Source organism: Anser brachyrhynchus (assembly GCF_964034855.1).
Source record: "Anser brachyrhynchus genome assembly, chromosome: 10".
Classification (NCBI taxonomy): domain Eukaryota; kingdom Metazoa; phylum Chordata; class Aves; order Anseriformes; family Anatidae; genus Anser; species Anser brachyrhynchus.
The window spans coordinates 16717634-16744449 of NC_137705.1; the positions used below are offsets into that span (position 1 = coordinate 16717634).

The following is a 26816-nucleotide window of genomic DNA, read 5'->3' on the forward strand; positions in this document are numbered from 1 at the left end:
CAGGGCTGGACACAGCCCTGCCGAAAGAAGCAACCCCGAGGGACATTTGGTGGTGGGACCCCCTGCAGGAGCAAGCACCTGCAGCGGCTGCCAGCAACCCTGCATCGCACGAGGGAGCGAGCCTCCAGGTGCCTACCCGTGACCCCACCGCCGGGCACCACCACGAGGAGGGGGCGACGATGCAGCCCCAAGCCCGGAGGCAGCATCACCTGGGGCATGGCAGCAGGACCCAAGGAGCAAGGCCCCCTGCTGCGGCTTCCTCCCGACCCGGCCACCCCCCAGCCCTGCAGCCCCGCAGCCTCGAGAGCCGCCTGCGCTCCAGCTCACTGCAAAGGCACGCTGCCGGCTTTCTCCTACCGTTTTATACCTAACCGGAATCCAAAAAGCACAAGTTAGTCATAGTGCAGCCGTACCTTTTCTGGCCATAAAAATGCCGTTGCTTTCAAGTCTGTTATCTCGCGGCTCTGCAGGTTTCAAAGCGGGAGCTTCACAGCCACGGAAAGTGGGCCAGCCTGCCTTGCTGGGAAGGAGCAGGATTTCTAAGAAGCGGTTTCACGTTTGTTCAGGTTCATTTCACTGTTTCTCGAGGCCAGCACATCTGGCAAAGACTGGCTCAGAGGGGTACGGAGAAGAACCAGCCCAGGAAAAACTCATTAGGCCTCTGCTAAAATAATTGCAGCGAGGCAGAGCCATCTCAGCTCTGAATTAATTGACGAGCTGGCAAGGAGGTAAGGCCCAAAGGTTTGGGACTGTGTTGCTGCCCAAGAGAGCTGGAGCCACCTCAAACGCCTGACAAGGAAGTCTTTTGAGCTGACTGCATCCTCTGGGATGCTCTATAAATACATTCAGGGGAGAACATGCATACGGATAGAGTCGATAAAGAGATCTGACAGAAAAGCACTGTAGTATTTTACTTTCCCTCTTTGCCCAAGGCAAGCCATTTCTGCTCTCTCTCTCCCTTGGACAGCCGTGTGAGACATCCCCGCCTTTCTCCATGATCATTAATCCTTGCTGCAAAGGCAATGGGGGAGCAGATCTTTGTGCCTGAGCAGATACATCTCTGTGACAGTTTTGCAAGGCTGGGTAAGCCTTTACAAGGCTGCAGGTCTGAGGTTTGCGAAGCTGCTGGGAGAGCAAGGCAACTTCTGCTCCCTTCGGGGAAGATGCTGGGGGATGAAAATGCCCACCCAGAGTACCACCAGCTGCCGAGCAGCACCGCGGCAGACTTCAGGCTGTGGGGCATCGGTGACGTCCACGTGCTTCGTGTGCATGGGAGGGCAGGCCCTTGCAGGTTGCTCTCCTTCCAGGAGCTGCCTTTGGAAAGGCTCCTCGGAGAGGAACAGGGACGGCAATCGGATCAAAAGGGTGGATGCCACGGGAAAGCACCCGTGGTGCTCCTACGCACCAGTGGCCACGAAGCTCCCTTCTTCCTCCCCGGCCACGGTCTCTCCAAGGTTGGGGAGACCAGCTCCTTCTCAGCCAGGAACAGCCTGGCACCTCCCAGGAAAGGGAATTTCATGCCGTCAAGGCCACAAGAGCGCCAAGCCCAGGCCATCAGCATCCTCATCCCAATGCTGTGGCATCAGCCCCAGGGGTGGTGGCTGCTCTTCCACAGCACAGGACGAGGCAGGACAGGGATGGCCCTGGCTGCCGGCAGCACATGCCCCACACAAGCTGCTTCCCCAGCCGGGATGTGAATGAAGCTGTATCTAGGGTCGATGCTTGCTCTGAGTCAACAAGAAGTCAGGAAAAAAAATGGTGATTTCACACGAGACAAACCGCGGAGGCAGGGACTTTGAAGCTGGCCAGAAAACCTCTTTCCTGCTCAAAGCAGAGATGCCATCAGAGCTGTGGTTTTATATCTGCCCCCAGGCAGCAGGAGTGAAGCAGAGGACTGGCGAGCAGACACCGGCGAGGCGGAGGTGCCTGCACAAGGCCTGCCCCAGCCTCTGAGGAGGCCTGCATCCAGCGCTCGGCCACGGGTCAGCCACCCGCCTGTCAGGACGACAGGCAAACTGCCAGCAGATGAATGGTGGCCTGGGGCTGCCAAATTTCTCCCAGACGAGCGAGAAAGTTGGGAAGCCCGCTGTGAATGGCAGGAGACGTGACGCAGAGCCCCAGCTTCCCATATGTTCCATTAGGCACGCAGGAGGAGCACAGCGCTCTGCAGAAACAGGTTAAATGCAGAACCTCTCCGTGTGCGGAGCTGACCCCGGGATGGGTCGAGAGGTGCCCAGGGCTCTCTACCTGAGCTGACACAGCACGGCCCCCCAGTTCTCCACCCGCAGAAAGACCAGAGCCAGGTCCTCAGGCTCTCCTGCGGTGGGCAGCACGGCTCAGGCATGGGAGGCTGCAGGCACACCAGCACAGAGCTCTTGGGTGCCAGGGGAGGACACGGAGGGTAAGGATTAGGGAGGCAGCACCCCAGAGAAGCCGCCCCCCAGAGGAGCCCTCTCACTCAACTTAGCTCCCAGTGTGCGCCGCAGCTCAGGCTTCCTTCTCCCTGCTGCCCACCTCAGCACCGCTCGTGCTCGCAGGATGAAAACTTCTCGGGGAGGCTGTGTTGCTAAAAATATTTAATAAATAGAAGCCGCTGCGAACGCATGAAGTGATGTGATCTGACACGCAGCTGGGGGGTGCCAGCTATCAGCGAGCCTCGGCGAGCGGCCACAAGAAGCCAGCTGTCAGCAGGCGAGGAAATGGGCACTGGGACCCGTGGGCAGGGCAGCGGGAGCCCACACAGGGCTTGGGGCTGCAGCAGCGCCGTGCCCAGCCCCGGCTGCCAGCAGCACACAGGAGCAAAACCCCAGGATGAGCTACACCCACACACGGCACCCCCAGTGCCTGCCGCTGAGAGCGGGCCGAGGGGGAGAGGATGGGTGGGAAGACCTGCAGCTTGTCCCTTACCCTCGACCTGTCCTTAAATTGTCTTCCCCTAAAATAAGCCAAAATCTCATCCGCTTACATCGCAGCCTTTTCTGCGACAGCAGCATCTCAGATGGGTTTTATTTCCAAGAAGGAAATGTGGGCAGGACGCAGGAGAAGAGGGTCCTGTCTCTTTCCCACCTTTGCCAGCCCTGCTGCTGGCTGCCACCAGCAGGGCGAAGACCGGGATGTAAGGACACAGCTCACCTTCGATTCTCCACCCAAGGCTGGATCACAGTGACGAGGTCAAAACACAGAATTAAAAAAAAATAAAAAAAGAAACCACTCTCTCGTGAAGCCAGGCCTGCTCCTCATCCTCCCTGGAGAGACAGACACGCAACTCCGAGTGGTCTCGGCTCAGCAAAGGGCCTCGCCTCCAGCTTGGGGCTGCCCAAGCTCAAAGGAGACCAAAGGCGCTGCCAAAAAGCAGCAAGGCTGTGGCTGAGGTCTGGGATGGGAAAGCATCTCTAAAGACGATCATTTATAATAACAGCCAGGAGAAACGTGACTCTGACAGACCTGAACAACGACAGAAGCTGTAGCAATGGGGGTAAGGGAAGCAAAAGGAGAAGCACGAGGTGCGCGCGTAGCCACGCGACCTCCTAGCACCAGGACCTGTCTGCAGAAAGGACCCCACGAAGGCTCCTGGTCCCCTGCAGACAGAGATGCCTTCAGGGACCATTCGGGGTGCTGGGGCCAGTTGTACTGGGAGAGGGACCCTGCAGTCACCCGTGAGAGGAGCCCTCAGCGGCGCTGCTGAGCCAGCAGCGGTGCTCGGTGAGCATTTCTGCAATGGAGCAGGGACAAAGCTGGGCGGTGCAGCCAGAGGATGCCTGTCCTGGTTCCAGTTAGGACAGAGTTAATTTTTCCTCCTAGTAGCTGGTAGGGTGCTATGTTTTGGATTAGGATGAGAAGAGCGCTGATAACGTGCTGATGTTTTAATTGTTGCAGAGCAGTGTTTACACCAGGCCAAGGACTTTTCGGCTTCTCGCTCTGTCCTGCCAGCGAGCAGGCTGGGGGTGCAGCAGGAGCTGGGAGGGGACCGACCCAGGACAGCTGACCCAAACTGGCCAAAGGGGTATTCCATACCATCTGGCGTCATGCTAAACAATATATAGGGGTGGCTGGCCGGGGTGGGGGGCCGGCTGCTCGGGGATAGGCTGGGCATCGGTCAGCAGGTGGTGAGCAATTGCATTGTGCATCACTTGTTTTCTTACACATTATTATTATTAATACTATTATCATTATCACTATTATTATTATTGTTATTATTATATTCCTGTCTTAATAAACTGTCTTTATCTCAACTCACCGGCTTCACTTTCCTGTTTCTCTCCCCCATCCCAGAGAGGGAGGGGGGAGGGTGAGCGAACGGCTGTGTGGTGTTTAGCTGCCAGCCGGGTTAAACCACAACAATGCCGATGAAGTGTCTTCTACTCCACGGGAAGATAAAAGGTAGGGCCCGCATAAGCCCAGATAATATTCCTGGTGGACGAGCGCCCTGCACACGCAGGGTGATCCCTGGTGGGCGGGGACAGAAGGCGGCGTGGTGCTAGCGCTCCCGGGGCAGAGGAGCCAGCCTGGGCAACCGCAGCCTGAGAGGCAAGGATCCAGCCAGGGCGAAGGAAGGGACCGGGCCACCAGAAGGCCCCTGGGAGCGGCACAGACAACATATGGCTACTACTGACGGACCCTGTTGGCAACCACGACCTATTTTTGGTGGGGACCACGAACCTGGCAGATGGATGAACTAGCACCGGTGCTGGTCGCTTGCACTCGGAGACTTGGTGCCATTTCCCATTCTCAACAAGCAGCTACAGGGGCACGGAACGACCACGGCACACCTCTGAAGGTAACGGCACGGAGCTGTGCCAGGGGAGGGTCAGGCTGCCTGTTAGGAAAAGGACCACCAAGAGGACGGGCGCGCACCGGAGCAGGCTGCCTAGGGAAGCGGGCACGGCCCCGAGCCTGCCGGAGTTCAAGAAGCGTTGGACAACGCTCTCACACATAGGGTTTGATTTTTGGGTGGTCCTGTGGGGAGCCTGGAGTTGGACTCGATGACCCTTGCGGGTCCCTCGGGATATTCTACGATACTATCAGCTGGCTCAGAGCGAGCCTGGGGCCAACGAGGAGTGACGGAGGAGAGGTTTCCACCAAGAGCCAGCAGCAAACAGCGCTGTGCCCAGGAGGTGCGGAAATGGCACCGCTCTGGCTGGGACGTGATGCAGCTCGCTGCGGAGGGACAGCAGGCGGGCAGCTAGCAGGGGATGTGCCATGCAAGCCACCAGCACGGAGCAGCATCCTACAGCAACGAGACCGTGGCTGAAACAAAGCATCCACTTCTGCTAGCGACATTTCAGAGAGGTTCCTAAGCTGGAAACACGTCAAAAAAGGGACTTGAGAATTACGAAGAGATTGGAAAATATGTCAGTGATGGACTTTACAAGCTCTCTGCAGTCACTTTATCAAAGTGGAAGGCAAGAAGTGACTTCATCCTGAACTATCACAGCCGGCAAGGGGAACAAAGCTCAGCTAATAGGCGCTTCAAGCTGGCAGGTAAAGGAATGATGATTTTCCCTGACCAGGAGCAGGAGCAAGGCACATTTATACCACAAAGAAGAGCCGAGGCTTTCCAGCAGCAAGAGCAATATGTGGCATGGGGACTAGGGAGCACCCTGTGGTGCCCTGTGGATGGGGCAGGAGCTCTGTGGTCCTACAGGGTCTCTGCCAGCTTGTGCTGCGGCGCTGCTAGCACCAGGGGAACAGCCGGGATGGTGACGGCACTTCTCCTTCACTGCTCCCCACCCGCACGCTCTCCTCCTCTGCTGGAGAGCGCACAGCCTCCACCAGCCACGAGCCCAAGTCTCCCACCCAAAAATCCCGTGAAAAGAGGCCAGCTCCCACCCTGCAGGGGGTCCCAGCTGTCTGGGGGGGGGGCGGCCCTGCGGGCTGCAAGCCCCAGAGGACAGCCGGGGATGCGACGCACTGCCTCTCCGGCTGCCTGCGGAGCTCTGGGGACGGGCGACGCCAGCCCGCCCGCCGCGCAGGGCTCGCCGGAGCGGCGCACGTGCCCGGAGCCTGCCGCAGAGAGCTAATTAAACCCGAGCCAGAATAACCGCTGCTGGAAATGGCAGGATGTCACAGTTTAATAACCAGCTCTCTGAGCCACTAAGGACGGTCACCCCGGGGAACGACTCCGCGGGGGCTCCCCAGCGCTGTCCCCAAGCTGCCAGGGGTACCTGGGAGCAGCCACAGCCACCTGCCCCAGGACAGGGCAGGGACCCCGGCGTGCTGCTGCTGTGCTGGGGGGGCCGAGGCTGGCTCGGGGCACATGCAGGCAGCCAGGCTGGGCCAGCTGCAGGCTGCTGGGAAGCAGGGGGGGAGGCAGCGACGTGGCGAAGCCAAGCAGGGAGCCAGGCGCCAGCTCTGCCCCCCAGCCAGGCGGTGCGGGCACACCGCCCCGCACAGCGCCGCGCAGACCTGCTGGCAGCAGGGAGAGGCTTTGGCAGGAGCTGTTTGGAAAACAGCACTCGGGAGGGCCGCTAAACAAGCCCAGCCTATCCCTTAAATAACCTGCACTTGCAAAACAAGCCAGCGAGGTCTCTGGGGCTTCTCCGAACGCAGCTCCTGGCAGCGAGGCGCTGCCAGCCAGCCCCCTGGGCAGCAACGCCGCTCACCGGCCCTCTCCCGAGATCCCCAGGCCCTGGCCTGGCAAAACCCGGCACCCTTACCCCAGCACAGCACCACAAATCCCTTTCCAACCCCTTCCCCCTTTCTGAGCCACCCCAGAGCCCTCTTTGCACCCTTCCCCTGCCGTCCCACACCTCCTCCCGCTGACTCCCCTTGAACCAGCTCCCACTCCCGCCGTGCCCCAGCCCTGTCACCCTGTTCCCCTTCACACCCCCTCCCCTGCCAGGGACGGGGGGACCCCGCGCCACATGCCCGACCCCCATCTCTCAGCAACAGAAGCAAGCAGGCACGGCACAAAATAAATAAATAAGTAAAGGCAGCTCCGTCTCGCTGCCGTCTGGGGTTGCTCGAGGGAAGCGGGCAGCCGGGGGTGGGATGGAGGATGCTATTTGGAGCAGCCGTCTCCGTGGCAACCCCCATTCCCACCACAAATTGGGCACAGGTCGCCCGTTTCCATGAAAGTTTCCCCCCCCTCCTCTTCTTCTCCTTCCCCGTCCGCAGACGGGGAGGTGCGGGAGCAGGATTTTACAGGAGAAACAGGTCCTGGCCAGGCAGCGCGGTACAACGCCAGCACCACAGTGCCGGGTTTTGGGTTCCTCTGGGCGCACCCCAAAACTCGCCAGGGCTGACCAAAGCTCTGCTCCCTGCACAGCTGAACATCTCCTGCAAACCCAGCACGGGTCAGCGTCAGTGACAGAGGTATGCTCGCCCACGATCGGAGCACTTTGCCTGCCCTGTACGGAGGGAAAGACAGAGATCAGGACGCATCCCCTCCTTTTTGAGCACTGCTCTGGATGCTGCATAGGATTCCAAGTGATTATTTTATTTCAAAAGCGGGTGTTCTCCTTAGAAGCTGCCAGGCGCTCCCAGAAGGACCCTTTTCGGCCATAACAACCCCACCTCCAATGGCACGCACCTTCTGGGGCAGGGCCGGCAGCGGTTGCACCCACGGCTGGGGTTCGGGCACCTCCTGGGCAGACCCCGGTCCGCTGCAGCCCGGGGGCCGGCACCCAGGCAGCGCTCCCGCAGCACGGCACAGGCTGGGAGATTCGCACGGTTCCCCCACAGGGCTGGGAGTTTCGCCAGGAAAAGCAAGTTTATAAATAGTGCGCTTCGACACGAACCAACGCAAGCGGCGGAACTCGGCAGCCGGATAAGCCGCGGGCTGAACACCGTCCCCTCCCCAGCACCCTGCCCCGCGAGGAAGGATGGGGCCCCTCTCCCCCCCGGCTGGCCAGCCAGGACCCTCCCCGCTCCCTAGGGAGCCTCGACCCGCAGGCGTCCGACCCGCGCTCCGACGATGGGCTCCAGATTGCTGCGGCTGCTCTGGCAGCACGAGCAAGCCAGCAGAGGTGGCTTCGGAAGGACCCAAGGCAGGAGGCCAGCTGCCTGCTCCGGGAGCTGGGAGGGTTCCCGCAGAGATGGGCTCTGCAGCACGGCGAGGTGCCAGAGGTGGTGGCACCCAGGGCAGCCACCTGCCCTCAGGGCCAACGGCCTCCGATTTCAGCGGTCTGCTCGGAAACACGCCTTGTGAGTCCACGGGCCAGAGAGCTGTTAACTTCTCCCCCCAGAAGACAGCCACCATACAGGCAAGGCTGGCAGCTTAAAGAGAGAAGTTTCATGGCATAACACATGGCACTGAAGGGGCACGGACTGCCAGGCCCTAGCAACAAGCCAGAACTTCACACGGAAAACCAGGCTTATCTCCGTGCTCCGAAGAAGAGCAGCAGATCAGCAGAGGAGAATTTGCTTCTCCTAAACACACGAGGGCAGAACAGACAAGGAGGACATCTCCACCGGGGAACAACCTGCCAGGTGGCAAAAGGAGATCTTAACGGCATTGCCCGAGGGAAGGCCAGCAGCAGATGACAGTTCAGAGCAGCCCCATCAGCTGCTGGCAGGAGGAGTTTCTGAGCATCCACCGCACGCCTGCGAGGCTCTTCACGCCGCCGCTGCTTACCTTGATGTAGGTGTCGAGGGCTGGGTGGACGCGGTTGACGGCGAGATGAATGGACAGCGGCGTGGTGAACGGGAAGCTCGCCATGACCACGTGGCTGGGAGTGGGGAAAGAGAAGATCTTGAAGCCGTACTTCTGGAACTGCCGGATCTGCTCCTCCGTCGGCTTCGCATCTCCTTCGCTCAGGATTCGGCCGATAGCAAAGCGACACTTCTCCGGAGAGACCTGGTCAAGGGGGACAGGTGGGGGCATCAGGAGCAGAGAGCAGCTGAACACTGGCCAAGCCTCCCAGCGGCCAGGCTGCCCAGCAAGCAGGTGCCCACTCCTAACCACGACCGATGCCGCCCCACACCGTCTGTGCTCTCCAGGACAGGAGCACGGCCACGTGCTGGCTGCTCCGTGCAGAACGAGTCTCTCCTGACCGCCCCCACGGTGCCCCCTCCGTACAGTGCCCTGCTTTAGGGGCAGGGAAACCACGGCAGGGAGCTCCCGCCACCTCCACGGCAAAGCTCACCCAGGTAGGGGCTTCCATTTCTAGCTCTTAAAGCCCCATCGCTCAGGTGCACGTTTAGCTGTGGCACGCTGCAGGAACATGCTGGGAACTGGGGGAGCCTGGCAATTGCCCCCTGAAGCTCTCCAGCCGGCTGGATGGACAGCAGGCGTGGTGGCCAGCAACCAGGAGTGGCCGATGCCTGGCTGCCTTCGGCCAGGGAGGGCTGGAGGACTAACACCTCCAAACTCACGCTGTGGAAGGTGGCAGAACTCACCGGGACCCACCAGGATGCCTGAAAGCAGCAGCGAGACAGACAGACCCGCTGTGGGAACCTGCATCGCGAGGCTCTCGCGGGGCGACAGAGGCAGAGGGAGGGTAACAGCGAGGGCAGAGCATCACCATGTCCCCGCTCCGTCCCCACAAGGGTCTCAGTTCCCAGAGGAGGCTCCCCAGCCGTGCCTCCAACTCCACCCGCGCTGAAGGTCCAGAGAGGAAACGTGAGCAAAGATGAAGGAAGAGAACAGACCGCCAGGAGCAGCAGCATCCGTCTGCGGGCGAGACAGCTCGCTCTTGCCCTCGTGTGCTGCAAGAGAGAGCTGCAGACGGGCTCTGCTGAGCACCGCGGTGCTGGGGCAGGAGAGGGTGCGATTTGCCCCAAAGGGAGTGGAAGCCCAGGGAAAAGGATCCCCGGGGGAAGACCCAGCTGAATCGAGGAGAGTCAACCCCACAGAACAGCAACTTTTGCTCTGCTGAGCTGGACAAGAGATGAGGCTAGGGGTGGTACCCATGAGGAGATAGGAACGTGGTCAACGGCAAATGTTCAGCTGCCTCACCCGCAGACACTGAATGGTGGGAGCAAAGCCCCTCCTGCACCAGGGAGCCCCTCAGCCTTGTCCATCAAGCATTTGGGCAGGGCAGGGCATCAAGCCCCGGCAGGCGAGAGGCCTCAGCACGCACCCCGAGCTTCAGAAGTGCGTGGCTGGAGCGGAGCAGCCGCCTGCCCTGCCTGCCCGCCACATCCAGGCCCTGCTGAGGAGCTATTTTTGTCCCTGCCAGAGGTGGGAGAAGCCCTTTGGGCTGCTAAATATTGAATAAAAATGGAAAAAAATAGGGATATTAATATTAATCTCGTCCATTAAGACGCATAAATCAGTGCTGGCAGGGGTTCTGCAGCATTTGAAGCCACCACGTGGACACCCAGGGGGGCACTGGCCTGCGCACAGCCAGGGATGCTGTGGGACTCACAGGGCACCTCTGCTGCCTCCTGCCCTCGGGGCTGCTTTTGGTGCCAGGTCACCACCAGCAAGGCCAGGAGGGTGCTGCTGCCATCCAGGGGGACCTGGGCAGGCTGGAGACAGGGGCTGGAGGAGCAACCCTAGGCCCCAGCACGTGCTGGGGAGCAGCCAGCTGGGAGGCGACCCAGCAGGAAAGGACCTGGGGGGGCCTGGTGGACACCGATGTGAGCATGAGCCAGCCTTGTGCCCTGATGGCAAAGGTGGCCAGCGGTGTCCTGGGCTGCGTTAGGAGCGTTGCCAGCACATCAAGGTGATCCCTCCTCTCTGCTCAGCACTGGTGAGGCCACACCTGGAGAGCTGGGTCCAGTTCTGGGCTCCCCAGGGTGAGAGAACCACGGACAGGTGGGAGAGAGCCCAAGGAAGGGCCACAAAGATGCTGAAGGCACCAGAGCATCTCTCCTGGGAGGAGACACCATGTGCAGGGCAGGAACAGATGCATCTACACCATGTCCCTGGAGTGGGACAGTGCTGAGCACAGCTCTGCACCCTTCCAACAGCTGCAGCTGCTCCGCCTGCCAAGACAAGGCCCCTCCAAGCTACATTTTCATGGACAAGCTCCTTCTAAGCAGGTCCAACCTTTGGGAGCACCACTTTGCAAGAAAGCAGAGGCAGGCATTACCCAGCCCAGGAGGGCTCCTAAAGCAGGGCCAGGCGCTCCAACACCCCGTAGCGCAGCAGCACGGAGCCAGAGCTCTTGGCCCAACCACTGTGCCCCCTCCGAGCCCCAGCGCACGCGCCCAAACACATGTGCAGGGCCACAGGCCCCTCCTGGCACTCCTCCCTTGCAGCATTCTTCCAGGGTCACACCATCTACTGCAGAATTACTGGAGAGCCGGGCTGTCCACAGAGGCAGGTGCCTGCACGCTGCTATCTGGAGGCCCCGGTGCCACCCAGAGCCGGCAGCCAGGCCACTCGTCCCCCAGCAAGTTACAACGCGCTTGCATTTGCCACTGTCGCTCTCTGTGTCTCCAGAGCACTGAGCTCTGGCCAGTAGCCATCAGTCGGCACACGCCTGCTGCTCGCCTCCCCACCTGAGGCAGGCTGTGGAGCCCCCGTTTCATCAGCCAGGAGCCCTCAGCACTCGCCTGCTGAGGTTTCGGTAACAACTGTCGAGGGATGAAACGACTACGGGGAGCTTGGAAACACCAGGGAACGGCAGAAACAGGAGGAGGAGCATGGATGGGGACACAGCAAGGCGAAGAGACCACCTGCCTGGAGCCACGGAGAAGAAGGAGCCTTGGCTGCACTGCCTGCTGGCAGGTCCATCGGGGAACACATCGCCATGGGACTGTGGGCACTGGGCTCTGCTCCGTAACCAAAGCAGGGGTACAACTTGTTCAGCAGGAGCCACCAGAGCTTTGTTTTGCTCGCCCAATGCCTTCCGGCGAGGGGTATCCAAGACACCACCCGCCTTCAGATGCGTTTATGCACAGATCGCCCCTCGCAGACCTGGAGACCTCACGAGCCCCAGTGCTCACCGAAGGAGGGTGAGCTGCAAGTGCCCGAGGCGGCGCCACGGAGGTACCCGAGCTGCAGACCCGTGCAGGCAGACCTTACCGTGTGCGGGTTGTCATAGTAGACGCCGATGGAGCAGAGCTTCGATGAGATGCTGCAGCCATCTGTGAAGAGCTGCCCCGATTCGCCATAGGGACCCACTCTGAACTTGTAGGCCAGCGTGATGCTGCCGATGGGCGGCGAGCCGGCGCTCACCACCACCTCTGTGAAGAGCCCCGAGTAGACAGCGAAGCCGAAGACGGTCAGCAGCAGCAGCACGACCAGCACCCCGATCAGCCCGAGGAGCACCCAGTCGGACATGATGGACACTTGGTGCTTCATAGGTCCTGCACGACAGCGGCGAGAAGAGAGGAAAGAGCGCAGGAGTTAAGCTTGCGCTTGGACAAAGCATTCAGCAGAAAGATCCCACGTCGTGCTCACCTGCTCCAGCTTGGTCACCAGACACCAATTATATTGCCTTGGTGCCTCCTGGGATTTCTGTGTTTATAGGGGTGGGGACAGAGAGGCGCCGGCCCCATTGCCCAGGAACCAGCGAAGCTGCTCGCCTCCAGCCTCGCACCCAAGGGAGATCGCAAGCAATCCAGCGAGCCCCTGTCACTGCACAGACCACAAGCAGACATACAACGCTGTGCTAAAGATTATGGGTCCTTAATCAAGTAATTTATTACTTACACACACCGGACCCTACATCTTGGCCAAGGCAGCCCCACTGACAAAAAACCTCGAGCCCAGGCCTTCGAGGGGCTGAGCAAGGAGCTGGTTCAGGGCTCAGCCCCATGTGCTGGGATCCAGGTGTACAGGGAGGCTCAGGAGGAGAACAAGACCCAGCTAGAGAAGCATCCCCAACACTTGGGATGGCTTTTTTCCAATCTAAAAGTTTTTAAAACCCTAGCCAAGGCTTCCCATTTTGTTTGGCATCTTTTTTTCCTCGCGCTGCCTGCGTGGCACAGCAGCCGGGGGGGCAGCTCCCGCTAGGTCCGACCCACAGCACAACTGGGAGCTGCGATCGGGCCCAGCAAGCGGGAGCTGTTTGTACTTTGTTCTCCCTCGAAACCCAGCGCTGGTGACAAGGGCCGTGCGCGACGGTCCTCGGGGACTGCTAACAGGAGCTACGCTTGAAACCTAGACCGCAAACAAACAATTCACCTTGAGCTCTGCCCGATAAACACGCTCGGTCCAAAACAAGTTTTTCACCTCTGTCACCGTGGGCTCAGCTTTACCAGGCACGAAAAGCCACATCCTGGTAAGGGGCACGCACGGCCCCGGGGAAATGGGGCTCGCGCCCCGACCCCGCTCACCTGGGGCACGGGGGTGCTGAGCCCAGCGGCAGCGCACGGCCTCGTCCCCCCGCGGCTGCAGGACCCACGCCTCTGCAAAACAGGAAAAAATAAATGTCAGCACTTCCTCCACGCTCGGGAGAGCCCCAGCAACCATCTTTGCCGGCACAAAGTCCCCTCACACCGGGGCCACGGTGCTCCGGGCCCGGGCAGGGCGAAGGGAGCCCCGGCGAGCGCCTCATCCCCCGGGGCCGGGGGCCGGGGGCCGGGCACGGGGCAGCTCCGAGGGGGCACGGCCCGGGCCCGGCCCAGCTCCGCGATCGCCCGGGCCGCCCGGCGACCCTCCCGGCCGCGAGGCCGCCGCGCCTCCGCCGCCCGCGGGCAGCTCCGCGCCGCCGCCCCGGAGGGAGCGGAGCGGGGCCGGTTCCGCTCGGCTCGGCCCGGCCCGGCCCGGCCCGGCCCGGCTCGGCTCGGCTCGGCTCGGCCCGCCGCCACGGGCCCGGCCTCCCCGAGCCGGCCCCCGCCCCGCACCGGGAAGCGCCGCAGCGGAGCTCGCCGCCGGCCCCGGGCGGCCCCCGGGCGGCCGCCGCCCCCCCGGCACCCACCTCGGCCGGGCGAGCACCCCGCTGCGGCCCGCCCGGCCCCGCCCCGCGCCCGGGGAGGGGCTTCCGGCAAGGGGCAGGCGCTGGGCGCCGCGCTCAGGGGACGGGAGCCGGGGGGTGGCGTGGGGCTGGGGCCTGAGGGGAAGGCTGAGCTCCCGGGGGTGCTCGGGCACTGGGGCAGGCCCCCCAGGGCAGCGGGCGCGGCCCCGAGCTGCCAGTTCGAGGAGCGTTCAGACAGCGCGCTCAGCCATCGGGTCTGAGTTTTGGTGGTCCTGTGTGGAGCCAGGAGCTGGCCTCGGTGACCTGGTGGCTCCCTTCCAATGCAGGACGTTCTGTGAACCTGTGATTCACCTTCACCGTCGCATGGAGGGGCCCTGGCTCCACCCCAGCAGCAGCAGCCAGCCACGATGCCCTACGGGGCAGTCACCGTGCCCCAAACACCCCACACAGCCTTAGCGCGGCCCTTACAGCCTCTGCTGGAGGACTCCTGCCCCACCTGCCCCAGGCCCAGCTGTGGCCCAGACCCTGGCTTTCCCACCCTGCCCTCCCTGCAGGACTCCCCATCCCCTGCCCCCACCCTCCCATCTGTATCCCATCGGGGTCACAGAATCGTTTAGGCTGGAAAAGGCCTTCAGGATCATCAAGCCCTTGTGTGGTTGGATCAAGTTCAAGCATGGATGAGCAGCTGTCCTGCCCCTCTGTTGTTTCTTTCTCTGCTGGGGAAGGTGAGCTGAGCCTGGTGGAGTGCACTTGGGACGCAATGTAAGCAAACGTACACGGAAAGGATGCTTACTGCCTTGGGGACGTGGTGAAAAACAGCTCTGACTAACAGCATGGAAAAACCCACCCTGGAGGGGCAGGCAAGAGGTCAGGACAAGTTGCAGCTCCAGGGAATTTCCACCGCTACAAAACCAGCAGGACTCCATCTGAACTCCTTCCTGGCCTCCTGCAACACAGCAGCTCCACATTAGCACCGATAAACAGAGACCAGCACTTGGTCCCTTCAGACGAGAATGGCTGCAAGGAAGGCAGTGTGGAAGCATGGAAAACACTCACCCAGCAGGGGGGAGGCTGCCTGCAGAGGCTGAACCCGAGGCTCTTCCTGAGCCCCAAAGCAATGTTCCTCAGAGCAGGCTGCGCAACCCAATGACGCGGTGTCACTGTCCCTAACACGACCCGGCTGCCCCCAGACTTCCAAGATTTGCAACCAAACCGCTGCAGTGTTCAGATCCCCATGAACCTGGACAGGGTAGGATCCACTCACCAAAGCAAGGCCTGTACAGCATCTGGAGCAGCAGAAACTTTCAGCAGCAAGACCAGGAGGAATCGTCAGTTCAGAGACCAGTCCTTTTTGGTCCGATGCATGGCACCCTAAGATTTCTCAATAAATTTACCATTTGATAACCTTCACATAACCAGGCTCCTCGCTCCTGAAAATAGCTTTTACAAATCCTTCAGTCAGATGGGGGTCAGTAGGATGTTCCCAACCCACTTTTATTTCAAACCAATGTATTAGTTCAAAAATAAACCTTTTCTCACGTTTATACTTACTTCATTCTCTGGTGAGTTTAATTATTTAAAATACTTTAAGGGGAAACACCTCCTTGTGGCTTTCATTTTGCTGGGATAAATAAAAGGAAAAAAGAATTCATACAAATCAGTCCCCATTCCCTTTCTCTACACCCACTCCATTTCGACTAAATATTTTGGAATGGGAATGCCTAGAATTAGACAGATTACTCCACGTGTTTTGCTAGGCCCTTGGTCTTAATCGTGACTTCTATCACAGGGAATTTCCATGGATGCTAGAAGCAAACTTGCAGGAAGTTATCGAAGAAAACCTGTTGCAGGTTCTAGCCTATGAGCTCCTCCTTTTGCTGTCGATGCACTAAACATTGGATTAGGATATCGCACCTCTGACTGCCAGCTACTTGCTGAGAAACTAAGATGTTTTACTTAACAAATCATGACAGAGTTTTCTTCTCTTTCTTGTAGATGTTATATCTCCCCTGGTGGCTACTGGGGGCTGGTGGCTACTGGGGGCTACTACCTGCTCCCCTGCAGGTGGGAACGATGCTTCCAGCAGGTGTTTGTGCTCAGTCCAGAGAGCAGCAGCTCCCTTTGCCTGCACTCTCAATGTTTGTGCCTCCTACTGTGTCCTGTATCGCACAGGCACATGAAGAACGGGTTTATGCGCACCTTTTCCTTGTGAAAATGTATTTTGTAGGGCCATTTGCATTGAAATATTCTCTAAATTTCTCCTCCTGTGGCATGCCTTCAACTTTCAACATCTCAGTAGCAATTGTGTACTTCCTTCTTCACCCGGAGTACAATCGTATATTGTCTTTGAGCTACAAATGAATACAAGTATACAAACTAGGCTCTTCTGCCTCTTTTTTTTTTAACCCACTTTCTTGTACGTGAAATTTAGGTTTAGATTTTTTTCTTTCTGAAAACCTGAGATATGTTACCCAGAGTATTCCTCCATTTTCCATCTAGACAGAAGACGGAAAGCACGAACTTTCTCCTTTCTGTCAGCTTTTCTTGTCCAGCCTTACAAGAGCGATTGAAGAAGGAACAACGAACAGGTACATCTGTCCCAACCTTAACTGCTAACTTCAAAACTTGAGAATGAAGCTCTTACAAGCAGGTTGTGGTCCTGTTTTTACTACAAACATGTAAATAGTGCTTTTAAAAAGCTCTCTATCAGCTGTGTGAAGAATTACACTACAATAGCAATTCCAAACTTAAGGCTGACAGACATTTTTGTTTTAAGATTTTCATCTCCCTCCTGGCAAAAAACTCTCCTGAAAAAAATAATTCAGGAGCCTCTTCTGGCTAAAGAACATCCGCAGGGTTCTGCTATGAACCTGAGGAGTGAGAACTCTTCCAAGTGGACATTAAGAATTCCTGATTATTCACACCCTTTTATCTCCTTTTCTTTTCCTACCACCTCAGGGTTTGTGCTGTTGTGGACACTCCATGCACGTCTGGAACCACCCGAGGGGAGGCTGCGGGGAGGATGGAGCCAGGCTCTTGGCAGTGATGCCCAGGGACAGGGCGAGCGGCAGCGGGCACAAACCGGACCACAGGAGGTTCTCTCTGAACGTCAGCACGTGCTGGTGTACCGTGTGGGGGACGGAGCAGCGGCCCAGGTTGCCCAGAGAGGCCGTGAGTCCCTCTTCTTGGAGCCAGACAGCAGCCTCCCGAACGTGGTCTACGTGAGCTGGGACTGGAATCAGAGTTTTAGGTAGAACATGGGTGTAGGTTACGGTGCAGCTGTATTGATTCCTGTTCAGTCAGAGGCATCTCCAGACAAACATTTTTTAGGCTAAGGTAAACCATGCCTCAGTTTTGTCTCTGTCTTTCCTACACTAGGAATCTGGACAACTAACTCAGGCTCAAATATCTAAGGAAGATGGAAAGAATTCCACCCATTTTGGTGACTCTTAGAAGAAAAAAAAAATACCTGCGGTGTGAATGATTGCTCAGAATTGCTGGGGTTTGCTGCAGTCTCAATAGGGAAAGCTGGAAAAGGGCAAGGACTGAGATCCAGCCCAGAGAAAAGACAAGAGAAGCAGTGGAGGACGAATGTGTAACATGTTGTCATGAGTATTTTGTGACACTTGAGTGCCAAAAAGCCCAGGCATAAGGGACCAATCTGGCAGAAAGTACGTAAACTGCTGATGCACATTTTCTGCTGACAGTTGTCAGATTTTCTGACCAGGATATCATTCAGAAACTGCCACTCTCATCTGCAAAGTCAGAAATTGAGTCGAGGTGAATTTCCAAATAGTTTTATTTTGGCTCAAAGTTGCACAGTGCTTTGCCTTGGCATTTGCAGGTAAAACAGTTTCTCAAGACTTTGGAAGTTTTATGACGCCATTCTGAGATTTCACTGGTCCTTCCTGCCCCTCAGGGGTCAGTCTAAAGCTGAATTTGTGGCATAGAACAGAAAACTGAAAATCCCCAGGGACTCTCTCAAGCTTTCCTGAAAAATCTCAGAGTTAAATTTGGGTGGGCTCTGCCTTGCTCAGGTCAGAGCTGCTCCTGGGCAGGGGCTGCAGGGAGGTGCTCACATCCAGGAGTTCGGAGGGGAGATGGCAGATTACTCGGTGGCTGTGAAGGGATGGCTCTCCACCTCTGGGGACAACTCTAGAGACACCGTACCTACAAACGACCGATGTGAGCCTTGAGGACACTGCTGAGTATTACTGCACGGGGTCTTCAACCCTGGGACATAGGCTTGCTACATGCTGAAATGACAGAGGTGCCTGGTGGCAGCAGTTAACCAAGAGCCATTCACCAGAAGGGTGGCATCCAGTTTGCACCCCCCCACCCCAAGTACTTCTCCCACATTTTTATCCATTTACTCCAGTACCAGACCTATTTTTGTGAAGAAATGCAACACTGTGCAGAGGCTGGGGAGGCCCAGTGACACACATCCCACAGAGACTTGTTCCAAAACTCAGAAAGCTAGAAGCAAGGCTTTTTCCCATTTAGCTACAAAACCTTTTCTCCCCCTATACAAGAGAGGAAGTCTTATGTCTTTGCAGTATTTGCTCTTGCATCTTCTGCTGCTTGTCCATAAAAATGTATTTTTTTTAAAAACAGAACATAAAAGGATTGCATTAAGTCTTTAACTGAAAAAGGTATTTTTCTAGATAGATACAGTCCTCTGCTTAGTTACTGAAACATTTTTCTAGGAAACTCAGCATGGAATTGAGTGATAAAATGCCAAATTTATGCCTTAATTTTTCTCAGGGAACTTTTTATGCAACTATACATTAGTCTGAACTGAGTTGCCTGAAGTAAAGTTTTCTGTTTGGTCTGAGTGATTAGTTTTAAACTCTTCTCATATCGAATAGTCTAGCAATTCTCTCTGTACGATTCCCATATTTCAATGTGCACAATTTTAGAGGAAAATTCCATTCTGAGTTCCAAAAGCTTTGAATTCACAAGCATTTTATTGTGTCAGGGACAGAGTGCTGGCAAATTGAAGTGGTATTTCCCTGGAATAAGTCATCAAGTGAGCTGATGTGAATCAGTCACTGCTGTACAAGGCATACAAAATTTATCATTAACTCAAACCACCTCAGAACCTGGTGCTGGTGCACCTACAAAGGTGAAGGCAAGACTGCTGATCTCTGGAACCAGTACCCTGGGGAAAGTTGAACAGGATTTGGAACACTGACAGGAGCTGAGAAAAGAGATCGGTTCGTATGGCATTTGGTATTACTTCCTCACTTAGCCTTAGCCAAGTAATAATCTGTCCTCATTGGGTGCAAAGCAACAAACCAGAATCAGAACCACAACAAAGCGCGTGCTCCCAGATTCTCTGTTCAGGGTCTCACTAGAATTTCAGATGAAGTCGTAGAATGGCTTGGGTTGGAAGGGACCATGGGCAGGGACCCCTCCCACCAGCCCAGGCTGCCCCCAGCCCCATCCAGCCTGGCCTTGGGCACTGCCAGGGATGGGGCAGCCGCAACTTCTCTGGGCAGCCCATGCCAGTGCCTCACCACCTTCACAGTAAAGAATTTATTTCTAATGTCTCATCTAAATCTCTCCTCTTTTAGTTGGAAGCCATTACCCCTTATCCTGTCACTACACTCCCTGACAAAGAGGGCCTCCCCAGCTTTCCTGTAGCCTCCTTTAGGCACTGGAAGGCCACTGTCAGGTCTCCCCAGGGCTTTCCATTCTCCAGGCTGAACATCCCCAGCTATCTCAGCCTTTCTTTGTAGGAGAGGTGCTCCAGCCCTCTGATTATCCTCGTGGCCCTCCTCTGGACTCGCTCTAATACGTCCCAGTCCTTCTTATGCTGGGGGCCCCAGCAGGGCTCCAGGTGGGGTCTCACAAGAGCAGAAGGGGGAGAATCCCCTCCCTCGCCCTGCTGGCCATGGTGATTTTGGTGCAGCCCAGGACAGGGCTGGCTTTCTGGGCTGCAAGCGTACCTTGCTGGCTCATGTTGAGCTTCTCATCAACCAGCACCCCCAGGTCCTTCTCTCCATGCTGCTCTCTATCTTGTCACCCAGCCTGTGTTTGTGCTCAGCACTACCCCAGCCCAGGTGCAGGACCTTGCACTTGGCCTTGCTGAACCTCACGAGTTTCACCCAGGCCCACCTCTTGAGCCTATCCCGATCCTTCTGGATGGCATCCCTTCCCTCCAGTGTGCTGACCACACCACACAGCTGGGTGTCATTGGCAAACTCGCTGAGGGTGCACTCAATTTCACCGTACATACTGCCAGCCAAGGTGTTAAGTACTGCCGCTCCCAATTCCAGCCCCTGAGGAATTCTGTCACTGGTTTCCACCTGGACATTGAGCCGTTGACTGCAACTCTCTGAGTGCAACCATCCGGACGGTTCCTTATCTGCTGACTGGTCCATCCATCCAATCCACGTCTCTCCAGTTCAGAGACAAGGATATCATGGGGGACAGTGTCAAATGCTTTGTACAAGACCAGGTCGGCCACATCAGCTGCTCTTCCCTTATCTGTGAATGCCGTAACCCCATCGTAGAAGGCCACCGGATTTTTCAGGCACGATCTGCCCTTAGTGAAGCCCTGTTGGCTGTCACCAGTCGCCTCCTTATTTTCCATGGACCTCAGCAGAGTTTCCAGGAGGATCTGCTCCATGACCTTGCCGGGCACAGAGGTGAGACTGACTGGCCTGTAGTTCCCTGGGCCTTCCTTTTCTCCCTTTTTAAAATGGGGATTGTTCCCCTTCTTCCAGTCACTGGGAACTTCACCAGACTGCCATAGCTTCTTAAATGTGATGGAGAGAGGCTTAGCAACTACATCCGCCAGTTCCCTCAGGACTTGAAGATGTGTCTCATCAGGTCCCACGGACCTGTGCACTTTCAGGTTCCTTAGATGGTCTCAGACCTGATTTTCTCCTACAGTGGGCAGTTCTTCATTCTCTCAGTCCCTGCCTTTGCCTTCTGGGGCCCAGGTTACGTAGCTAGAAGTCATCTGACATCCAGACTATCCCCACAGAGGGAGAAATAAAGCACTATATCATGGCTAGGAAGACAGGCTGCCTTGATGTTTAATTGTTGTCACCTAACTGCTACCAGAAGATGAGCATGGTGGAAACCAGACCACAGACATGTAACATGGACAGCACTTTTTCTTACTTGCCTTTTGCCAAGGCCTAACAAGTGAATACCTGTGACTCACAAGCACTGGGTCTGAGCCATATTTCTGAATGTAGAAAGGCTGCATCAAAGCAGCTCCAGTGTAAAGTAGAAAAAGACCTCTGTGGTAAACTGAATTTAGCAACGTCACCAGGAGCTTCTGACTCAGAGCCCCGCTGCCCAGCCACGCGTGCACATCACCACCACACCTACCTGCCAAACCAGCACGACTCGGCTCGTGCGGAGCTCTGCCACCAGCAGCCATGGAGCAACATCTCATACAGAAATCCTTTTTCTTTCAGGGTTATAATTAAGCCATGCTTTGTACCACTGCTGCTGGCTGGCGCAGGAAGGCTGCCGATGAGTTGTACTAGGAAAAAAGGCAGATCAAGTCAGATCGGGATCCCACTTCAAACCAGTCTGTGTTGGCCTGAGTAAACCTCAGGCCAGTCTAGCTCAGCTTTTCTCTCACAACAGAGTTCAAGACCCTGCTGCCAAATGTTCCTCTTCCAACCAGCTTCACGGGCCCCCTGCTCCCATTGACCCTGCAGACCAGTTATTGGGGATTTTCCCTGTACAGACGCACAAACCACACCGGACAGGCACTTGAAGCAAGACATTTAGGTGCATCCAGGACAGCATCCACCTCCTGCAGGTCTGATTTGACGTCTTCCCTCTGTGGGCTGCCCAGGAGCTAAGCCGGTGGCCAGAAGGGCATCTGCTTGCTCAGCCAGGTCACTGGTGAGCTAACAGCTCCCTCCTCTGTCAGACAGCACCAAAAGCAGCTTAGAATCTGTCCCAGCTTCACTTGGAGCAGAGAATATTATGCATTCTCTCTCATTTTTGCACACAGGAAGGTCTCCAGGACAGTTTCCCTGGGGTACACAGACACCCAGGAATCCCCAGCCTGGTGCACTGAGTGCAGCTGAGGCTTCAATTCTCACCCGTTTAATTTGTGCGAGCCTCGCAGCCAGCAGCAGGGCATGGTCAGCATGCCCTTTCCCTTCCTGATGTCCCAGCACATGCCAGGCGTCCTGCTCTGGTCCTTCAGGGATGTGGCTTTTGCAGGGTGCACTTTCTCACAGTAGAGCTCATTAGAGCTCTTTCATATGTTTCTAAAAGAAAAAAAAAAAAAGGAAAAGAACAGTCAGATTACCTTTTTCTAAATTGCACAAAAAGTTGATTTTAAATACCTTTCTGTAACATGGAAATCTTCTATTCTCTTTATATCCTATATTCTGATGCTTTGAAAACACTAGATTTCTGTACAGCGGCATTATTGCTGGATCCCACTAAACACCTCTACCTGCTTTTTGTCTGTCCTGCTCCACTTAAAAACTCAAAGTTCTGTATAAATTTGGTCTTTGAACATAAACTGAATTTCACTGGTCTTACTTGTTGCCTGCTAGTCAAACTGTATATTTTTTCTGATAGAGTTTTTAATTCAATTAATTCTCTTCACACATACCACAAGGTAAACTTGCCCACTTCTACTGCATTTTCTTGCCCTAGCAGCTACTGTGCACTTAAAGACAGCAGAACATCATGTACGGGCTTAAAGCAAAGGTGCTATGTAGGTGTGAAAAAAGCTGAATAATTGTGAATTGAAATTCAAAGCAGCTTTCAAGTGAGGCATGAGCTAAAAGGACTGTGTGGAAAAATAAATGACTTGCAACAAAAAGAATATGATAGGGAAATATAGGAAAGGGCTTCCGCGCTGCATCTGGAGCTGCTTGTGCCCTGCTTGCCGGAGAAAGGAAGGTGGTTCATGCCAAGAACAAGGATCAAGCTTGTAAAACTCACTGCTGGTAGAAACTGTCATGCCCTAGCACCAGTCAGGGGTCTCCAGGAGGTATGGACTTCTGGATAAACATTCCCTGGTACAGATGCAAGATAAACCTTCAGGTTCAAGTGATAAATCACCTTCACGTGAAGAAGCCAGGAGGATCCCACCTAACAGGGAATACAGAACACCAAGATTTCTTTCTGGTTGCTTCACTGTAGGATTTGCAAGAGGACTTGCTGCATCTGGGTATGCAGGAGTCTTGCTGGGTCTGCTGTTCTTGGGCAGCCTGCATTCCTCAGCACCTTGATGGCTTCTGCACCAGGGCTTGTCACGGTGGGAATACAGAGCTGCTTCCTCCTCCTGCACTCCTGCCATGGAGCTGGCTGCTCCCTGGGCCAGGAAATAGTGAGGCACCAATGCCCCACACAAACCTGCCCATGTCACACCAACTGCACTGAGCTCACGGGTTTCATTTCTCCACACCTGTCTGAAAGCCCTATGTTTGACCAGGGGCTAGCAACCTTTTGGAGCTTCTGCCACCTCCTCTCCCCTGCAAACCAGAGGGTTTCGATGCTCCTCTCCCTAGGGAAGGGCAGTTCCCTGTTCTGTGAAAATCCCCTGCACTGGAGCTCTCCCTATCGCTAGGGCTGCTGTGACAGCAGTACTGCCCCACACCATGCTGCAGATCCATTGCAAGCTGCACACCTGCAGAGAGGCACAAGCAGGTTAATTGCTGCAGTCAGTCATCAGGAAGGAGGATGCTAAAGGACTGGCCTTTGAAGTGGCTGCTTCTTTTAGGACTTCAGACAAGTGACTTGGCCTTCTGGCTTCTGTATCTGTGGGACAGGTACACAAACCAAATTTGTTAAAGCCTGCACTTGGCCTAAATGCTGCACGTATTGGGAGAGAGAAAGAAGAAGGTCTTACATGGAAGAAATAGATCACCTCTTGGTTTGACTCAGCTTCTTTTCCTTTTTTTTTTTTTTATACTGGCACCACTGGGAGAGTTCCCATTTGCTTAACTAGGCCACGTATGAGGAAACTGGGAGGGCACTTAAAATGTTTGGAGTGGCTTGACCTGCTAACTTTCATTCTTTATGAATCTGAGCAGCCTGGGTTCAGATGGGTTTTTGACTTTCAGATGAGCTGAACATCCAGAACAGTGTGGAAAAGTTGTTGCATTTATATGTTTATATATATATAAAACCACACACGACCTTCACACTTCTAAGTTTAAGTAGTTCTAAAGCAATAATATGCTATGACAGTGTTGTTATATTGGTAAGCATGTTTGGGAGCTGGGAAGGATATCTAAAAACAACCTACAAAAGCAAACTACAACACAATTAGCTAACAGAAAATATTTGAGCAGGGTACATTATGAAAGGACTTTTGCTGAACAATATCTACTTGGACTTCTGTAAAGGCCTTTGACATGCTCCCACACGGCATCCTGATCTCCAAACCAGAGAGATACGGACTTAACGGACAGACCATTCAGTAGGTGAGGTATTGGCTTGAAGGCTGCACCCAGCGAGCGTTGGTCAATGGCTCTGTGCCCAAGTGGAGCCCAGAAGGCCAGCTACAGCCTGGGCTGCATCAAAAGGAGGGGCCAGCAGGGGAGGGAGGTGATTGTCCCCCTCTGCTCAGCCCTCGGGAGGCCCCACTTGGGAGTGCTGCATCCAGGTCTGAGGCCCCCAGCACAAGAAGGATGTGGGGCTGTTAGAGCGGGTCCAGAGAAGGGCCACAAAGTTGATCAGAGGCTGGATCAGCTCTCCTGTGAAGAAAGGCTGAAAGAGCTGGGTTTGTTCAGCCTGAAGAGAAGGCTCTGGGGTGACCTCATTGCAGCTTTTCAGTACTTCAAGGGGGCTTATAAAAGAGATGGAGAGAGACTTTTTTCTCATTCAGATGACAGGATGAGGGGGAATGGCTTTAAACTAGAAGAGGGGAGATTTAGATTAGAGGTTAGGAGGAAATTCTTCACTCAGAGGGTGATGAGGCACTGGCACAGGCTGCCCAGAGAAGCTGTGGATGTCCCATCCTTGGAGGTGTTTGAGGCCAGGCTGGAAAGGGCCCTGAGCAACCTGATCTAGTGGGTGGCATCCCTGCCCATAGCTGGGGGGTCAAAACTGGTTGATCTTTAAGGTCCCTTCCAACCCAAGCCATTCTGTGTTTCTACAAACGTGATTTTAGAAGTCCTCACTTTCCCAGCACAAAAATTGTTTGCTCTCCAACCAAGTGACTGTAACTTGATTGAAAACAATCCCTACTATGTTCTCAAAGAAAAACCCTGATCAGCTACTGCTTTCTGTTACTTCCACTCAATTTTTGTTGCTGTTGTTTCTGGTAGCTGTAAACACACTTGTGAGATTGCCTGACTACAATAAGTGGAATTGATTGCAAAAATGTTCTGCAAAAGATATTCTGAGATGTATCAGCTGTTCCTGGATGTCAGCTAAGAAACCTTTTTCCCCCGTATGAACTCTTATATTGGCAAAAATAAATTGGAAAAGGAAAAAGTTTGGACTTATGAGCAAAGTCTGCACAGGAAGTCTGCACATGTCACGTGGAAAGAGCTGCAGCTCTCTGCTACCTTCTTGTCCTTGAAGCTGACAACTAGCAGCATCCTGCCCATAATGTAAAAGTCAGAACGCAGACGTTTGTTTTAAACCATGCCTGTCACGACATGGATGCGCAAAACACAAAAGAGAACATAGCAAGACAGCACTATGGACGCATTGAAAAGGCATGGTTTACAGAGAGGGAGTTAGGCTAAGGATCCTCATAGCCAGTAGCAGGGCTTGTTGGCTATCATCTCCATTAAAAGCAGAGCTCTCAATCCATTAAAAGCTATTCACCAATCTGAGGGAGGAGGCAGCTCTGCCTTTATCAAGCTCCTGAAGCACTTCGATTAGCACAAGCCCACTTTAACAGTGAAAACCTGACCTGGAGCCACAGACCCAACCAAATCCAAAGAGCTCTGCCTTGGGCAAAGTGATACAGCTGTACGCAAAGGAGAACACATGTACTGCAGTCAAAGCACCTGGCAGCATTTTGTAAACCAGGCCCAGAACAAAGGCCAAACTTCCTGCTGGACCAGGAAAAAAGCAGTACACCACAAGGTCCTCGATCAGAGGGAAAGAATAAAAGAAGTGACAGAAAGGACGTGACATAGGGGTTGCTGTTTGAGCCCCACTAAGGTGGTGTCCAAACCACATACATAATTTCCCTACAGACTTCAGACAAATGGATTTCAGTCTCGCTATACCTGTGCTGCCAGAGGTAGCTGTGTACCAGGCACCCTAGTGAACAAACCATCCCGGGGCCCCACGCAGTCACTGTCAGTCAAGCACCAGCAACAAGCCGTATGCCTTAGAACAAGTTGTCACTGTATCAAATGTTAACTACTGCTCAACTTGTTAAAAAAACAAACAAACAAAAAAAAACAATCAGCTTTCAATTCCCTGAAAGCGCTAGTCCCAGAGCCTCACCTACTGGAGGAGGTTCAAGCAGTTCCTTCACCGACAGACACCAGGCAGCGGTCCACAGAAAGGCCAGTCAAAGTTAGCTGACAGGGAAACTCAGCCAGAGGAAGAAGGAATGAGAATTAGGCACAAATTAAGAGGACCACAAATTAAGAGGACCAGGGAGCCTGGATGCAGGAAGCTCTCTCCAGACACCAGCAGGAGACCAGCAGACCACCCTGCCACCACCACAGAGAGCTCGGAGGTGTCAGGGGCTGATGGCTGCCCCGAGCTGCCCCCACCCACCTGCCAGCTGGGGCACGGGTCCCCTCAGCAGGACCTGGCCCAGCTGAAGAAGCCCAGACAGACACAGCAGGACAGAGAGCAGAGCAGAGCAGCCTCCCCCCGAACACAAAGGGGGCACGGATCCATCACTTGCTTCACATCACACGGTGAGACCCCAGGGGAGCAGAGCGCCCCTACCCTCCCAAGCCTCCTACAGAGGCCACGGCGCCCCTGCCTGGCCCAGCAGCAGCTATCGCAGAACCACCCTCAGGGCCGAACTCCTCCAGCGGCCCAACAACAGCGGAGGAAGAAGGCGAAGGCTTAGGCTCCGGGCCCCCCTCAGAGAAGCAGCAGCGCAGCATAACCCAGCGCAGCATAACCCAGCACACACAC

General features: G+C 55.4%; 1 protein-coding gene and 1 long non-coding RNA gene across 8 annotated transcripts in view; both read right to left on the reverse strand.

Annotated features, from left to right (window-relative positions):
- TEX264 (testis expressed 264, ER-phagy receptor) overlaps window positions 1-13838 on the reverse strand; it is a 28222-nt gene extending 14384 nt beyond the window's left edge. The window contains exons 1-4 of one of the 6 annotated variants that reach the window (XM_080606539.1): window positions 13758-13838; window positions 13174-13245; window positions 11918-12201; window positions 8576-8797 (exon numbers count right to left, since the gene is read on the reverse strand). In XM_080606539.1, the coding sequence (XP_080462665.1) occupies window positions 8576-8797; window positions 11918-12196 (501 nt within the window). In that variant the 5' untranslated portion in view covers window positions 12197-12201; window positions 13174-13245; window positions 13758-13838. The other 5 variants (XM_080606541.1, XM_080606542.1, XM_080606540.1 and 2 more) reach the window with 5 other exon arrangements.
- A 3697-nt stretch (window positions 13839-17535) lies between these two features.
- Window positions 17536-26790, reverse strand: LOC308200587. 2 transcript variants are annotated; one of them, XR_013955708.1, is made up of 3 exons: window positions 26166-26790; window positions 21102-22003; window positions 17536-18010 (listed from the first exon to the last, which is right to left on the reverse strand). It is a non-coding gene; the product is annotated as an uncharacterized lncRNA (long non-coding RNA). The 2 variants fall into 2 exon arrangements; XR_013955709.1 differs by having other exon boundaries at window positions 17536-22003.
- Window positions 26791-26816: the final 26 nt, after the last annotated feature.